This window comes from Berkeleyomyces rouxiae, assembly GCF_048999995.1.
Source record: "Berkeleyomyces rouxiae strain 22BRR77 chromosome Unknown BrBRR77_ptg000003l, whole genome shotgun sequence".
NCBI lineage: Eukaryota > Fungi > Ascomycota > Sordariomycetes > Microascales > Ceratocystidaceae > Berkeleyomyces > Berkeleyomyces rouxiae.
The window spans coordinates 350,422-365,037 of NW_027396493.1; the positions used below are offsets into that span (position 1 = coordinate 350,422).

The following is a 14,616-nucleotide window of genomic DNA, read 5'->3' on the forward strand; positions in this document are numbered from 1 at the left end:
ATGTGTGTTTGTACACACATACATAACGATAACTATACGTGCAGGTGTCGAAGTGTGTAAATTACCATTGCGCCAAAAAAAAAAAAACCCCCATTCTTTGGACTTGCTTACTTTGTGGGCTTCTATTTTCCATTTGTCCGCTGGACTCTCATAAGCCGCTGTGCTGTATGCTAACTGGGCAACTTTGGCCTCAGCTGATGCCCATGGCGACAATTTGACAGCAGGTAGTATGCACTTGAATCACTTTCTTTGGTTAAGGAGGATGCATACATGGTTGTGGCACGGTTCTAGAAAAGAAGAGCCGGAAACTTATTCATTGATACCCACAGCCCTATAGTTAACTACCTAGTTACTGGTTTGTTCACAAAGAGATAATTACTGTCTTCAATTTGTGATGCTGAAAAATTAACGATGGTCAGAACTCCGCCTGCCTCACGGTAGATCCAGTCTCGTCATGTCGTCCAGTTACATAGAAAGATTGCTGTATTCAAGCTAAGTTGTACTATTATTACCGGCCGGGGTCATGGCAATTCCGCAGTTCTTCCTAATTTGAAACCGACTTTATCCAACACATCCACCACTCAAATATTTTGCATCTTTCCGGTCGTATGAGCAGCTGCGAAAGAATATGATTCGCATGCGCCGAGGCAGATACAAGTCCTTCCCTCAACACTGGACTGTCTGCAAAAGCTAGAAATGATACACACGCTTAATCCCGGGAGACGACTCTGCCACGGTTCTGCTTTGCGTTCTTGGTCGTTCTAGCATTGACGGACTTGAACGCAAAGTCGCTGTAGGATCTTCCCTGAACATTGTGGGAGTTGATGACAAATACAGCGCTTTTTTTGTGGCAGTTTCCATTCATACCATTGTAGAGCCAGATAGGATCCTCGTTGGTAATATCAATCTCGTAAACCTCGGAATTCTTTATATCACTCGGGGGAGTGATGAATTTTCCAGATGCAAAACCACCACTCTTGGGGTAGCACGGGGTTTCGAAGTCTGCCTCAACGACCGACTGGAAGCCTACTCCAAATTCAAAACGGACGGTGTCGCCAACGCCAGCCTCCAGGCTTGTCGGGGAGAATAATTCGTCCTTGACGGTAACAACATGGGTATTACCTCTGGTAGCCAGAGTCTTGGTGTCAGCCATGTTCGACGGGGCAGCCAGGACGGCAGAGGCAGCAATGATAGTGGCCAGAGAGAAACGCATTTTGAGGATTCAAAGAATGTGAAGTTTGTGGTGATAGAGTAGTAGAAGAAGAAATAGGAGACAAAAGACTGAAGGTGAGATTGGTAGATGAGTGTAGAATGAGTGTGGACTGGGGGAAACAAAACAAGAGCTCTCTGTCGTGGTATTTGACGCTCTTTATACTCGAAATCTAGACGTAATATCGTGGCATTCATTAAGTGACACCCTCCCAGTATCCTACAACCATCTAACCAAGATCATGATGGCATAGTATTTTCAATACAAGTTGTGTAAATACATCAAACTCTCGGTCACATACCACGGCACGCGCTACTGGCACATGGCAGTTGTAGATCCGGGCTTTGATCCGCAGGAATCCGGGAATATAACCAGAATAAAGCAGAGTTACCCTTTCTATAGCTCAAATACGTACAAGTACATGGTCGGCACAATCCCAATATAATGCATAGAACGCATGGAACAATTTGTCGAACTATCGCTGTTAGAATCCCTACAAAGAGGCCAAGTTACCCAGTTAGCATGCGCAAGGAGGGTCAAGTATAGCCCAGCGTACATAATGGAAGATAGAAGCCCTACTAAATAAGCAAGTCCAAATGAATGTTCGTCTTTTTGGCGCAGTGGTAGTTTACACGCTTTGACACAATTATGGGAAGAGTATAGAACAAGTGACTGGAACTAGAACGACCATGGAACATGCATAGAGCCAACATGAAAGGGATAGAGAACAATAATTACCGAAGGCTGAAAGATCCAAGGGTCTTTCTGTTTTAATCCGTCTTCTTTTTTGCCATCTCTACGTGATTTAGAATCGAATAGTTAACATAGCTTCGAATAACTAACTAATTCAAGTTACATAGCGTTAGTCTCGGGCACCGAGACAGCGGAGGGGGTCAGTGATAGCCTTTCTGACGATCTGGGACGTCCACAAATGTATTGACAATGAATTACACTTTTCTTTTCATTGACCCCCGTGGTGCTCCGTGTTGATGAAGTACCGGCAACTGATGATATTATGACAAATCTTCCAAGGAGATAGTATTTCATAGCTCAAAGTACTTGGACAAGTGTAACTTGGTGTTTGTTATTTCAGAGGCCCCTCGCAACTCCAGCCAGCTTGAGAACAAAGTCTTGTATTCCGTCTTGTAGGCATGGTCCATAACGTAATCTATAGATGGCATGGCTTTGTTTAGAGTTGAATGCATGACTTCTATTATCACAACAGCATACAGCAGTAGCCATAGACGCACATGTCTTCTCACATCCGACTATTCTTGCCATACTTTTCTATTTTCGTATTACCCTGCTTGCAGAATGGCTGGAGAGACAAGTTGTTACAAATTGTCTATACTATTGCGCTCATACTCACTTGCTTTGGTCTAGACATGCAGTTCCATGGTCAAGAGCCCACCCACGCAGTCGTCTAGAAGCTACAGCACCACCGTGAACATTTCTCCGATGTGCAATGGCCATGATACTTTCAAGGAGATATCCTTATTATGAACTTCAATCGAAGCATCTGATGAAGGCTACTCGTATTCATGGGTCGGCTTTTAGCTCTGGACTAAGTGATGGAACAAAGGGGTAAGAAGTTGGACAGGTCGCCCAAATCACGGAATCGGGGGGGGGGTTGGGGGGGTTTGATAGAGAGCCAATGGATGTCCTTGGGGGTAAATCTGCTGTTTCTATATAAATGGCACAACAAAAGGACAACTGACGGGCCACTTGCAAGCGGGACCTGGCTCTACAAATAGTTAGAGGCATATCAGAGCCATAATTCCAGCTTTATCAAGCAACAGATTGTTTATTTCCCTCGGGGCCCGAATCAAGTATTGAGAAAAAAAAAGTATTTGACGGGACTGGAAGAATGAGCTAGTCTTCCACATACAACTGTTCCAATTTAACAAGAAATGCCCAAGTTTGCAAAATCACGATTAACTAACTAACTGATTAGGGAATCTACGTACCTTCAGTTCCCCCGAAGTACCTCTTTACGGAGTGACCCTGCTGTATACTTGGAACACGGGTGAGGTCTTCCGAGTCATACCCACACCCTGAGACCTGCTACTTACCAATGCTTCGTGGAACTGTTCGGCACTTCCTGCTGAGCTCCATTCTTGTGAAAACAGGATATATCACCTGTTGAAGTAACTATGGTTTCAACGATAGAGCGGTGAATTGATGAGGTACTGATGAAAGTAGCAAAGAACGAACACTCTGTTAAGAGTCTATAGGATACGTATGTACCTCGCGGAGAAGGGAAGGAAGTCTTTATATCCAGACCAGACACGGACTTGGGATGGGACCCTTGCAGGAATCTGGTCATGTAACAGCGGGTAATAGTTTGATAACCCTACTATGCCTCAATAGCGCCACAATATGCATCTACCGGATTTCTATCAAACCACGAGGGATCATTACCACCACATATAGTCACAATATTAACTTGAGATTACAAGATGTAAGCCAGAAAAAACGATTCATAAGTAATGGTGGACCGAAGTTCAAAACCCTAGCCTCACATCCCCGGAATAAAACAAAAGTGTTTCATCCAAGCAGAACCATCATCACCAAGGACGATATCCAACGCTCTTGAATCGAAGCATGCAATCGACAAATGGGGCGGGGAAGCAGGGCTTCGCGGAGCTAAATACGCCAACCACAACAAATGCTCTCTAGCCATCAAGGACACACTGAATATCATACGGGAAGACATAAAACTCACTAAACTAGAAGCTCATCTTCACAGACACAAACGTCGCCCACGAAAAAGTTGTGTCGTCCCCAAAAGATTTATTCTATGCACAAAAGTGCAAATTCTCTAATCCAAACACTGCCACTGGTGCTAGGCGCACAAAAGTTGGGAACTGGCAGAAGATAACCAAGCTATTGTATAACTCATGCAAAAAAGAACAACCATTCAGCAGCCAAATGTAGACACAAAAATACACAATGGGTAGACATTTTGGGGGAAGACGAAGAAGGATAGAAGATAGTTGTGATTATCGGAGAAAGAATGACACTCAAGGTTGTGGGAAAAGACAGAGATGAATTCCTTGGTGCTGCTCATAACTAAGATGAGAAAAGTGTAGAAAAGTCCCGTAACATGGCTGGCAAAGTCAGTTGGATCCCGTTTGTCCTCAAACTTATGCATCATAGTTGGTCTACTAGGTCACGTACTAAAACTCTTTGACGTAATGTTTGGGAATAAAACTTGATGACCAGGATCAAGAGCTTTGCCTAGCTCAACTTATTGACGGTTATTCTCGACTTTCTGAAACAATAATGTTATTCAGTAGTTCGTTATCCTGCATACTTAAACCTATTCACACAAGGATGTCTATATCAACAAGCAATAGATAGTCTGGATGCAGACAGCTTCTTCGTATTTTCGGAAGTCATTGTATCATAAATATCACCGCCATTTTTATATTTTGACGGCCCCTTTTGCTAAGAAACTACGAGAAGGTGCTCTGGATGTATTTTTAACACAGAGAAAAAACTCAGAATCTTCTTAGTAGCTGACAATGATATTTCTCAACAAAAGCTTTGTCTCAATGAACTACTGATGTTTGATTAGCATGTTGGTAGAGCATAGGTCTTTCATGGTTAATTCAACCGAGGTCTTCGTGGTGTCAAGGGTAATAGAAGCCTGGTAGGAGAATCTTGGATAATCAACAATCTAGTTTATGGCCCGTATCGTCAACAAAAGATCATCAGTACTCCGCATTACACTTTTTAGTTGCCATATATCCTCCTGATTGATGCTATTCACATCAGCTAGAATAGTACGTCGACCATTTAGATTAGTACCCATACCGTACTGCCAACGAACAGGGACTCTCATAACAAGTCTTCTTTGGCTTACTATGTAGTTCATTCATTTTCGCTTCGTTGTGTAACGTCAGAACCCAAGTACCACACAGCTACCGCAACTCATCCAGCAAGTGATATCGAGAAATATCACAGAAAAGCAGCAACTTGGAAGATTCTGAATATGCAGCAGGCATCTAGGTTAATACATGGTTATCTATATATTGTTCTCAAATACATGGATATTTGTTGTTCTTTGCTCAGTTGGTATTGCGGCGGCTATGGCGGCTAACTAGGATAGTATGGGTTCCCGTTAAGGTTTGTCCAAGCTGTATAAGTGTCAAACTATCGCTGTAGGGATCGCTACATAGAGGCTAAGTTGCCTAGTTATTTGTTGTTGTTGTTGTTGTTGTTTATTTTTACGCCGTGTGCCAGGGTTTACTGGTTGAATGGGCGTCACAGGCGGCTAGTCCACCTGTGAAAAGAGTATAACTATGAAAAGAGCAGGTCTACACCTGAACGAAGAGAACAAACAACTGGAACACGGAGGCTCGCAGCCTCTAGAGCGACCCTAAAGTCACCCCAAAGGTCCCAGTAAAACAGATAACGGAATACTCAAAACTAGACAAAGGAAAAAGTAGAGAATGGCTCAGTCTTTCTGCCGGCCTATGCTTGGTTGATGAGGTGTTGTTGCCCCGGGCCCCTCTGTGCCAATTTGTCGACTCTCTCGGCCAACGTCTTTGCCCCTCGTGCCGTCTTCAATAGACACTCTACCCATGACCTGCCGTGTCTTTTCTGTAGGCCTTTGCATGTCCAAACGTGTGGACGGTCTTTCTCGGCCCCGCACCTCTCGCGCCCCAACGGTGTGTCGTGCCCAAAGCGGAAGTGCTACTTGTCCAAGTCTCCGTGCCCTAACCTTGCCGCAAGGACTCTGCCCACGCTGGCTCGGTTTTGCTTTCCGGCCGTAGCCTTCTATGCTACCGGTGCTTCCAGATTTCGCCCAGTGCTTTTCTACCATCGATCTGTCGCTGCTTGGAACTCCCGGTTGCGCCATCATTTCAGCGCAGCCAAAGTTCACAATGGATTGAGCTGGGCTGTTTCCTTTGTAGCGGCTTCTTTTTCCAGCTGGTCCACTCGCTCGTTTCCCGGAATGCGTCTGTGGCCCGAAACCCACCTAACTTCCCAGCTTTGGCCTGGGCGTCCATCTTTCCACTTCCGCATAAGTTCCCTTATTTAGTCTATGGCTTCCTGCGAAGTCTCCTAAACTGGGAGCCTGGCGTTCAGCCTATCCACTACGCTGCGGTTGTCTAGGCCGATAACGATTTTGATGTTTTCCATGTTTGCAGTGGCTTTGGCTGCTTCGGCTGCAGCGTGTCTCGCCGCGATCGCCTCCGCGTCCGCAACTTCTGCCCCGACCACCAGATGCAGTTTGTCTGTGGCCAGTTCTTCCCCTTGCTTGATCAAAACCCATCCTGAGCCAGCGTAACCTTTGGAGTCCTTAGACCCATCTGAGTACGCCCACAGAATCAGAGAGCTTTCGTCTGTAATCTCCTGTATGTACCTGTCGGCTTCCTCAAGCTTCGAGCTGTAGGTCGTCCTTATTTCCTCGGGGGCGGGCGCACCGCCATATCTGGCCCAGCAGTTGAGCTTCGTGTACCTATTCGGTAGTGTGCCCAGTATCCAATCCGTCCATCCGTCGAAGGCGTCAGGGATATGCACTCCGTGCTTGTACTTGGCTCTTCTGATCGCCTCGGCTCTGATGATGTCGTCAAGGATCACCGTGATCGGCGGGGCCCCGACGGCATGGTGTACCAGGTCCACTGGCGTTGTTCTGTAGGCGGGCGCGGCTGCTCTGTATGCGGCTCTGTCTACCACGTCCATTTTTCCGGTGATGATCTTCATGCGTTTCTCACCTGACATGTCTTCCCGAGGGGCTGGCCACCAAGTGGCTGCCGCGTAAGTCAGGTTTGAGATCACGCATGCTCTTGTCGCATTCACCATCGCTTGCACTCCTGCTCCCTTGTAACACTCTGCCAAGATCCGCATCGCATCGGCGGCCTTGCGAGCTTTCTTCATCATCACGTCAGTGTGCGCTTTGAACGTGAGTTTCTGGTCAAAGTATACCCCCAGCCATCGCAAAGCGCCCCATTCGGCGTGGTTATGACTTGGGATCCGTCCGCCATCTTTGCTGCTGGCTCTTCTGTGCCCTTCTTGTGGAAGTGTATCAGTGCCGTCTTTCCCGGGTCTAGACTGGGTCCGTTCGCTTGGCACCAATTCTCCAAACCCTGTAGATCCCGCGCCAAGGCTCTGGTAGTCTTTTGTAAGTTCCGTCCCATCGCCAGCAGACACCCGTCACCTGTATATTCTCTGAGTATCTGAATACGGTACAGGGGACACATGAACAGCATGAACAGCACTGGTGAGACTGGCGATCCCTGAGGTAGAGTCCTTGGGAGCAGCTCTGCTGGCGACGCCTCATCTTCTATTCTCATCCTCGCTGTCCTGTTTTCCAAAAATGATTTGACCCATCCACAGTAAATTGCTGGCCACTTCTGTTCCACAAGCCTTTTCACCATTCTGTTTGGCGTGACCGCATCGAACGCGCCCTTGACGTCAAACGTGAGCATCGATGCCACCTGTTTCTGTTTCCATGCGTGTTTAACCTCCGTCACCAAGGATAGGGTCAGGTCCACCACCGCTCGTTGCGGCACCGCTCCAGCGTAGTAAGGGTGTATCACACCTCTTTCAAGGGCCTCCCTCGCTAGTCTTCTTGCCATCAATCTTTCCAGAGCTTTCCCAAGCGTGGAGAGCAGTGAGATCAGTCTAAACGACCTCGGGTTGTTTTTGTCGGCCTTACCTGGCTTTGGAATTGGCACCAGGCAGGCGGTCTTGAAAGGCTTGGGGTGATGTGTTCTTTCGATGCACAGCCTAAAAAGTCTAGTGATGTGTTCTCCCAGTCCTTCCCATGCCAGCTTTAGAGCCTGGTTAGGAATGTCGTCTAGTCCTGGGACCGTGTTCTTAGGTGCAAACACGGCGCTCTTGACTTCTTCAACTGTGAGATCCAGTGTGAAGGGGTGGCGGTCTTTCGGTATCGTCGGAGGTGCCACGTCCGGCAGTCTGTTTCTCACATGCGCTTCCAGCAGTGCGTCGGCCTTTCCCGCAGTCGTCCTGGCCAGCGTCCCCTCAGTTGTGCGGACCGCCGGTAACTCGGTGCGCGTGGTGCTTCCTGTCCAGCCCACGGCTTTGTAGATTTCCTTTGTCTGGGCCATTCCGTTTATCTTGCCGTTGTAGAAGGTTGCCTTTGCTCGTTTAATGGTAGCCAGGTACTCTCCTCGGGCGGCTTGGGTGATCGCAGAAGTGCTCCCCAGGGCTCTTCTGGCTGCCAGTACTTCTTTGTGTCTGTCCTGGCACTCACGGGTCCACCATGGATGGTCTCTTCCTCCGTTCTTCTGGGCCTTTGTCAAAGCTGCCTAGGAGATGCTTGTCAAAATTTCCTCAGTGAGTCTGTACAAGTCAACGGTTCCTGTTTCTTGGGTCGTCCACCATTGGTCAATTCTTGTGCTCTAGGTCTTTGCTCTGTTGAGTATCGCTTCTAGTCTATATTGTGCTATGCGCATTCTCGCTCGGTCGTTTTTTGTGACGGGGGCTCTCGTCAGAATCAGTTCCAAAAGGGCGTGATCGCTTCTCACATCCACCTCAAGCTACCCAGTTAGCGCACAGCACAGTGGCCATGAGAGCCCAGCATATGTATGTACTTAATGAGATTTATTTTTCCAAGGTTCTAGAGGACGTGGTGTTTCAATATGTAGAGAATGCTTTCTTCTTCGCTGCATGTAGATCCAAACTAACAGCACAACAGAACATCGTTTTTCTTCTCGCATAATTGGATCTATACATTCATCTAGGTCTTTGAACTCGTAAAGTTCCAGAATTTGCATCCCTCAAAGGACGACATTGAGTCTTCCTATTACTGATATGTAGACATCTTGTGCCTATATTTGCACGAATATCAGTGGTAGCTGACTAGTTATTTAGTTAAAAGCAACAAAGATCAGATAACTAGGGTAAAGCTCGTCTCAATGTCGTGCTAGAAATGGATGAGCTACGCCCGCAGAAATGGCGCTCAACTTTCCCACTGACAGGGGGTACGGAAGCGCGGCAGTTTAAGCGCCGACGTTGTAGGATGTCGGCAGACTTACATAACTAGTTCCTTACTTATAAATGCTGTCACAAATTGGCAAATCTTACTGAACTCACTGCCACCTGCGCCCATGCCGCATTCACAAAGCTCCTATTGAGCACAACCAATAACTAGAGGTATACAGAGAACATGCCTGTGCCCGGAATTACATTTACCCCCAACTGTTTCCCTCACTGTTTTGGAGCTAGTTCTATTTTGAGGCTGTATAGTTACAACCAAATGTGTGCAACTAGGTTATGGCCTGACCTTATCTGTACGCAACAACACACGATTAAGGCGGTTGTGTAGGGTGTGTGAATTATGACATAGGTTGGTAGGAGCTGGTAGAGCATATAGCCATCGCCCCTCTTAGTTTCACAGACTGCAGCCCATTGGTTGTTATATGCAAAATCACCGGTGTTGTCAATATAACCATCCAAGAACATGACTACCAATCTCCTCCAACTATGCCGAAATAGCACTCGGTAGACAATGACGGCTAGGTGGCCATTTATCAGGACACACCCACAGCATAGAGCTTAAACTTCCGAGCCCGATCTAGTCTCGCTAGCTGTGCTCACTTTATGTCCCCCGTAAAGTCGGCTGTCAGTCTTGTCTGCGATCTGTGTTGCTGTCTTCTAAGGACGGAACTTGCTGCTGGGCTCCCCCTTTCTCAGGTGTACCATCTCGATGTGGTCTTAGGCGGTGGTTGAGGGAATATTGGGGTTGCTTAGAGTCCATATCTGTCAGTGAAGATTGGAGGACTCACTGTTGTTCTTCACAGAAGATGCTTCTGGACCGTCACGAGTTCAAAGAGATAGATGAAGGTAATGAATCAATTATCCCAGGAGAAAAGAACGATGATCGATTATTTACAAGTCCATAGCTACATACACCAGATAAAGAGAAAGAGCTATTCTTTATGTCCAAAATCCTCGAGATCAGACCTCGGTCCATATGAGGTAGCCCATGGGTCTTCCGCTACTGAAGGCAAGGTTCCATTGCTAGCACAAGAGATAATTGCTGATACTCTGATTCTGATGACAGGTGATTTCCGTGACCATGTCACGATGGAGATGGAGAGCGAAACTTACAAGGAGATGATGATGGCGCATTCATTGTCCCATGTCAGACGTGGGTTGAACTTTTGTCATCATGTTGGAGGCAACTTAGATTGAATTGTGAGACAACCCTAATATTGGTGGATTCAAGGGTTTGCAGCCGCAATACATCAACAAAAGTGAAACAAGATTTTGCCAGACTATAACCCTAAGTCGCGATTAGTCAACCCTAGAGTAGAGGGTATGTCTCTATCAACTTTCTCAGAGTGTACAATAGAGAAAGCGTCTATCAAAGCATCACGACAACACCAACAGATGGTCTCCGTGTCCAGCTTCTCTGATTTTCAAATCTTCTCTCGCCCTTCTGCTCGGCCTGTTCTATCTTAGTAACATGGCGCCGTCTGTGGTGAGTCTTTGTGCCACTCCAGAAAGCAAGCTCAGCCAAAATGTGATTTCTAACTCTTCACTAGGCGCCAAGCCGATTCGTATCTACCCAGGCCACACAGCCGCCCGCGCAAAGCCAACCGCTGGTCTTCCACTCTGCGCGTTTCCAGGCGCCACCATTTGTGGCGCCATCTTTCTCAGCGGCGCCGCCATGCGCCGACCGGCCGCAGCCCTCGACGCCGTTCGCCGGCCGAACCAGCACGCCGTTCTCCACGGTAGCGACTGGCGCGCATACGCCGGTGCTGACGCCTGGATCTCGTGCCTTTCGGCAGGGCACGCCGCTGCTATTTCTGCCCCCGCGACAACAGCCGCAGCAGCAGCCGCAGCAGCAGCCGCTCGCAACACCGATTCCCGTACGGCGCATTGTGGATGAGCTAGTTAGCTCGTCACCGGTCGAGCGCGTTCCGGAGAGCGAGATTAGCATCAATGGTATCGGTGAAGACGTAGACGGTGAAGTGGGCACGCCCATGGGCGGCAAGATGGCGCGATTGTGGGCTAGCGAGTTTGACGACGTGTTGGAGGATACAAGCCAGGAAGCCCATGTGCCAGTGCGCAAAAAGCGGCGCATGTCGATTTCAGAAGACATTGAAGATGATCTGTGCAGCAGCTGGCCTGTGGCGACGGAGACCGCAGAGGATCTAGTGATGGACGAATATGTGACTGCCGAGAGCGGTGCCTCTGAGGCAGTGCGTAGGGGAAAAAGGGCTCTCCAGCCAGAGATATCCAGTGGCTCAGCCTCTGGCGCGTCGCTCCATGACGAAGATACACCAAATGCATACATCACAGATGCCGGCGCAGCCTCTTCCCCGATGGCTTCCCCCTCCCCATCCGGCTCCGACCTTGACCTCGCCTCACCACCAACCACGCCACTACACCAACCGACCTTCCAGCGGGCCCCGCGTTTCCACACAATGACCCAAAGCACGCAGTCTACCGACCCAGACGCCGTGCCTGCGCTCTTCTCACCACCCAATCGCCGCCAGGCTAAAGCCGCACCGCCGTACCGCCCGCACGGCCTGGCGGCTGCCATGCAGGGCTGGTTGGCGCATGTGCGTGGGCTACAGGGCGACGAAGAGAGCGTGCGGGTGGTGCGTGTGCGGTGCGCGCGCAAAATGGTGCTGGCTGAGGTGGTGCGCGAGCACGTAATGGGCGAGGATGTAGAGAACTCCGAGAAGTTGCGGGTCATGTTGGCCGGCGGCGGGGGGCGCGATTTAGAGGTTGTGCCAGGGTGTTTGCTGGTGCTGGCACAGCCGACATGGTGGGTCGCGGCGGAGGGTGGGCTGTGGCTCGTGGTCTGTGATTGGCATGTGGTGCGGAATGGCGATGAGGAGGAGATGAAAAGCGGGCATGTGCAGGGCGGGGATGCGGCTGGATAGAGCAGTGGCCTTTTCGGGCTGCCAGTAGTAGAGGGGTTAACGTGGCGCGGGGAGTTGGGAGGGGATCAAATGGCGGAGTTCTCTGCTGCTGTATGATCGTCTCACTTGCTTCTGTCTGTTCCCTGCTACGCCCTCCACACACTTGCATCTGTCAGCCATGAAACTTTCAACTATCGCCGTCCTCTCGGCCCTCGGCCCCGGCTCCGCGCTCGGATGCAACGGCGACTCGCGGCTTTGCAGCCGGCGCTACTCCAACCTCAGCCAAGTCGGCGCACACAACTCGGCTTTTGTGGGCATTCTACCCACCAACAACCAGTACATCTCTGCCACTCGGCAGCTTGATCTAGGAGTACGCTTTCTGCAGGTGCAGACACGTAATCACCGCGGCGGCATCCAGTTGTGCCATACGGCATGTTGGCTGCTTAATGCCGGCTCTCTGGGTGGGTATCTGCGTACTCTGGCAACATGGATCGAGGCGCACCCGCAAGACGTCGTCACGTTGCTGTTGACAAACAGCGACGGTATCCCTGTAGAGCGCTTTGCCGAAACAATCAAGGATGCAGGGCTTGATGGCCTCGTTTATAAACCAACAGGCCAGCCGGCGCTGGACGAGTGGCCGACCTTACAAGAGTTTCTAGATATCGAAGTCCGGCTTGTGGTCTTTATGGGTAAGTGATAATGCACCTGTTTCTCGTGCTCTCTGTATACTGCGTTTGCATATGGGACTGACTAGTGACTAACAGACTCGTATGTTGATGTTATGGCTCTGCCTTGTATCTCCCGAACCTCAATGCCCAACTAACCATGAAAATAGCTACGCCGACATCACCAAAGTCAACTACATTCTCCCGCAGTTCCTGTACCAGTGGCAAAACGCATATGGTGAGACCAACGCCAACTTTCCCAACTGCAGCATCGACCGACCGCGACGCATTCAGCACCCCGAAACGTACATGTACATGATCAACCATTTTCTTGACATCCGCTTGCCATTCGGGATTAATATACCCAATCAAATCATGGCCAGCTCGACAAACTCGCTTGCATGCATCATGAGACAGGCTGACTTGTGTCAGGCTCGTTGGGGCGCAAAGCCGAATGTGATATTAGTATGTGCGGCCTGCCCCAAAATACGCTAAGCTAGGCTAACTCCTCAGCAGCTGGACTGGGTCAACGTCGGGCAGGCAATGGAGGTGCAGAAACAGCTGAATGGATTGGTTTGAATATACCCGAGACTCAAGGCAGGACAATGAGTGAACAACCTAGTATTAGATAGTACAAAAATTCAAGTATCAAGAGAGTACATGCGACATCATCCGCCCCGGTGCTCAGCGCTGTTGCATCGCCTTTGTCATTGCCACCCGCCTGCTATACGGGCTGAGACTGCGTTCCCGCGATACCTCGGCAATAGCTGAAGCAGACGCGCCTCCTCTTGGTCCAGCCACACGCTCCTGTCCACGATGCGGCGGTGATACCGACCGCGATGGCGATCGGCGCTCACGGTACGCGCCGCCCCGTCCCATGGTGGGCGCAGCCTGTGGTGATTGGCTGCGGCGCTGCGAATGACTAGCGGTGTGCTTCCTAAAGTTTCGGGCCGGGCTACGACTAGGGCTGCGGCTATGAGTGGGGCTACGCGAGTTGTCGTATCGAGGGCTCTGGCTCCGGCTAAGACTTCTTCCCCTGTCCCGTCTGGCGCTTTTTCTGCTTCTGCTTCTGCTGTAGCTGGCGCCGCGCCGGGTATCTGTCTCGGGCTTGCGTCCACGGGGCGCAGGCCGTGAGCGCGACCTATTTGTAGACACGGTCTCTACTGACGACGAGCGCTCACGCTCACGCTCACGCTCATGCCGGCCGTGGCGCGTCCGACTCGGTGACTTGGCCTCGTGCTGCAACTCGGGCTCGGGCAGCATCTCCGGCTTGCGGTCGGCCTCGCGGCGCGCCAACTCAGCAGCCACAGCTGCCTGCTTCTTCTGGGCAATCGAGTCCTGCAGCGTGGCCTGCAAACGCGGCTGTAGCTTCGGATTAGCTAGCTGCTGCGTGCGCGATGGGCGCGCAATGTACGGCCGTTCCTGGGTGGGGGTTTTGCATTCGTAGGAGTAGTGGCGTGCTGCGGAAAAGCTTCTTGTTAGCGGCGCGTTGGGGGCCCCGAGGCACAGGCGGACTTATCTCGTTTCAGGCATTTCTGGCACTGGACCCCGGCGCTGCTGGTTTGTGGGCGCGATCTGCCGGGGGCTCGAGCCCAGCCGCTTCGGTGAGACATTGTAGAGGGTAGGTGAAAAAGGCACGAGGCGGTGGTGGAGGTAAACAGTCAGGACAGGACGGGACGGTGATGAGGTCTGCGTTTGCAGACGTATAAACCCTAGCTACGTAAGCAGCGACGTGATGTTCCATCATATGATGCTTACATAAGCTGCTCCGCCAACCCTACCCACCACAACCCTGGCTTTCGTCTGGCCTTCCTGGTCTGTCAAAAACTCCACGACAAATCCTTTTTCATTTTCCTGTTGTCGTCTTCGCCTCCGTCAACACCACGTC

The 14,616-nt window shown here is 50.2% G+C and overlaps 5 protein-coding genes across 5 annotated transcripts; 2 read left to right on the forward strand and 3 right to left on the reverse strand.

Annotated features, from left to right (window-relative positions):
• Positions 1 to 709: 709 nt before the first annotated feature.
• BROUX77_003257 (uncharacterized protein) lies at positions 710 to 1,213 on the reverse strand (the record flags this gene model as incomplete). The annotated part of the gene is made up of 1 exon (XM_073747888.1): positions 710 to 1,213. The coding sequence occupies one exon, from the start codon at positions 1,211 to 1,213 to the stop codon at positions 710 to 712; it is 504 nt and encodes a 167-aa protein (XP_073605682.1).
• Positions 1,214 to 6,283: 5,070 nt separating this feature from the next.
• On the reverse strand, positions 6,284 to 6,904 carry BROUX77_003258 (uncharacterized protein; the record flags this gene model as incomplete). Its single annotated transcript, XM_073747890.1, has 1 exon — positions 6,284 to 6,904. One exon carries the CDS (start codon positions 6,902 to 6,904, stop codon positions 6,284 to 6,286), a length of 621 nt encoding a protein of 206 aa, XP_073605683.1.
• A 3,751-nt stretch (positions 6,905 to 10,655) lies between these two features.
• Positions 10,656 to 12,084, forward strand: BROUX77_003259 (uncharacterized protein; the record flags this gene model as incomplete). The annotated part of the gene is made up of 2 exons (XM_073747891.1): positions 10,656 to 10,670; positions 10,735 to 12,084. The coding sequence occupies 2 exons, from the start codon at positions 10,656 to 10,658 to the stop codon at positions 12,082 to 12,084; spliced, it is 1,365 nt and encodes a 454-aa protein (XP_073605684.1).
• Positions 12,085 to 12,241: 157 nt separating this feature from the next.
• BROUX77_003260 (uncharacterized protein) lies at positions 12,242 to 13,307 on the forward strand (the record flags this gene model as incomplete). The annotated part of the gene is made up of 4 exons (XM_073747892.1): positions 12,242 to 12,752; positions 12,828 to 12,831; positions 12,899 to 13,193; positions 13,245 to 13,307. The coding sequence occupies 4 exons, from the start codon at positions 12,242 to 12,244 to the stop codon at positions 13,305 to 13,307; spliced, it is 873 nt and encodes a 290-aa protein (XP_073605685.1).
• Positions 13,308 to 13,412: 105 nt separating this feature from the next.
• Positions 13,413 to 14,341, reverse strand: BROUX77_003261 (uncharacterized protein; the record flags this gene model as incomplete). Its single annotated transcript, XM_073747893.1, has 2 exons — positions 13,413 to 14,188; positions 14,236 to 14,341. 2 exons carry the CDS (start codon positions 14,339 to 14,341, stop codon positions 13,413 to 13,415), a joined length of 882 nt encoding a protein of 293 aa, XP_073605686.1.
• Between the last annotated feature and the right edge of the window lie 275 nt (positions 14,342 to 14,616).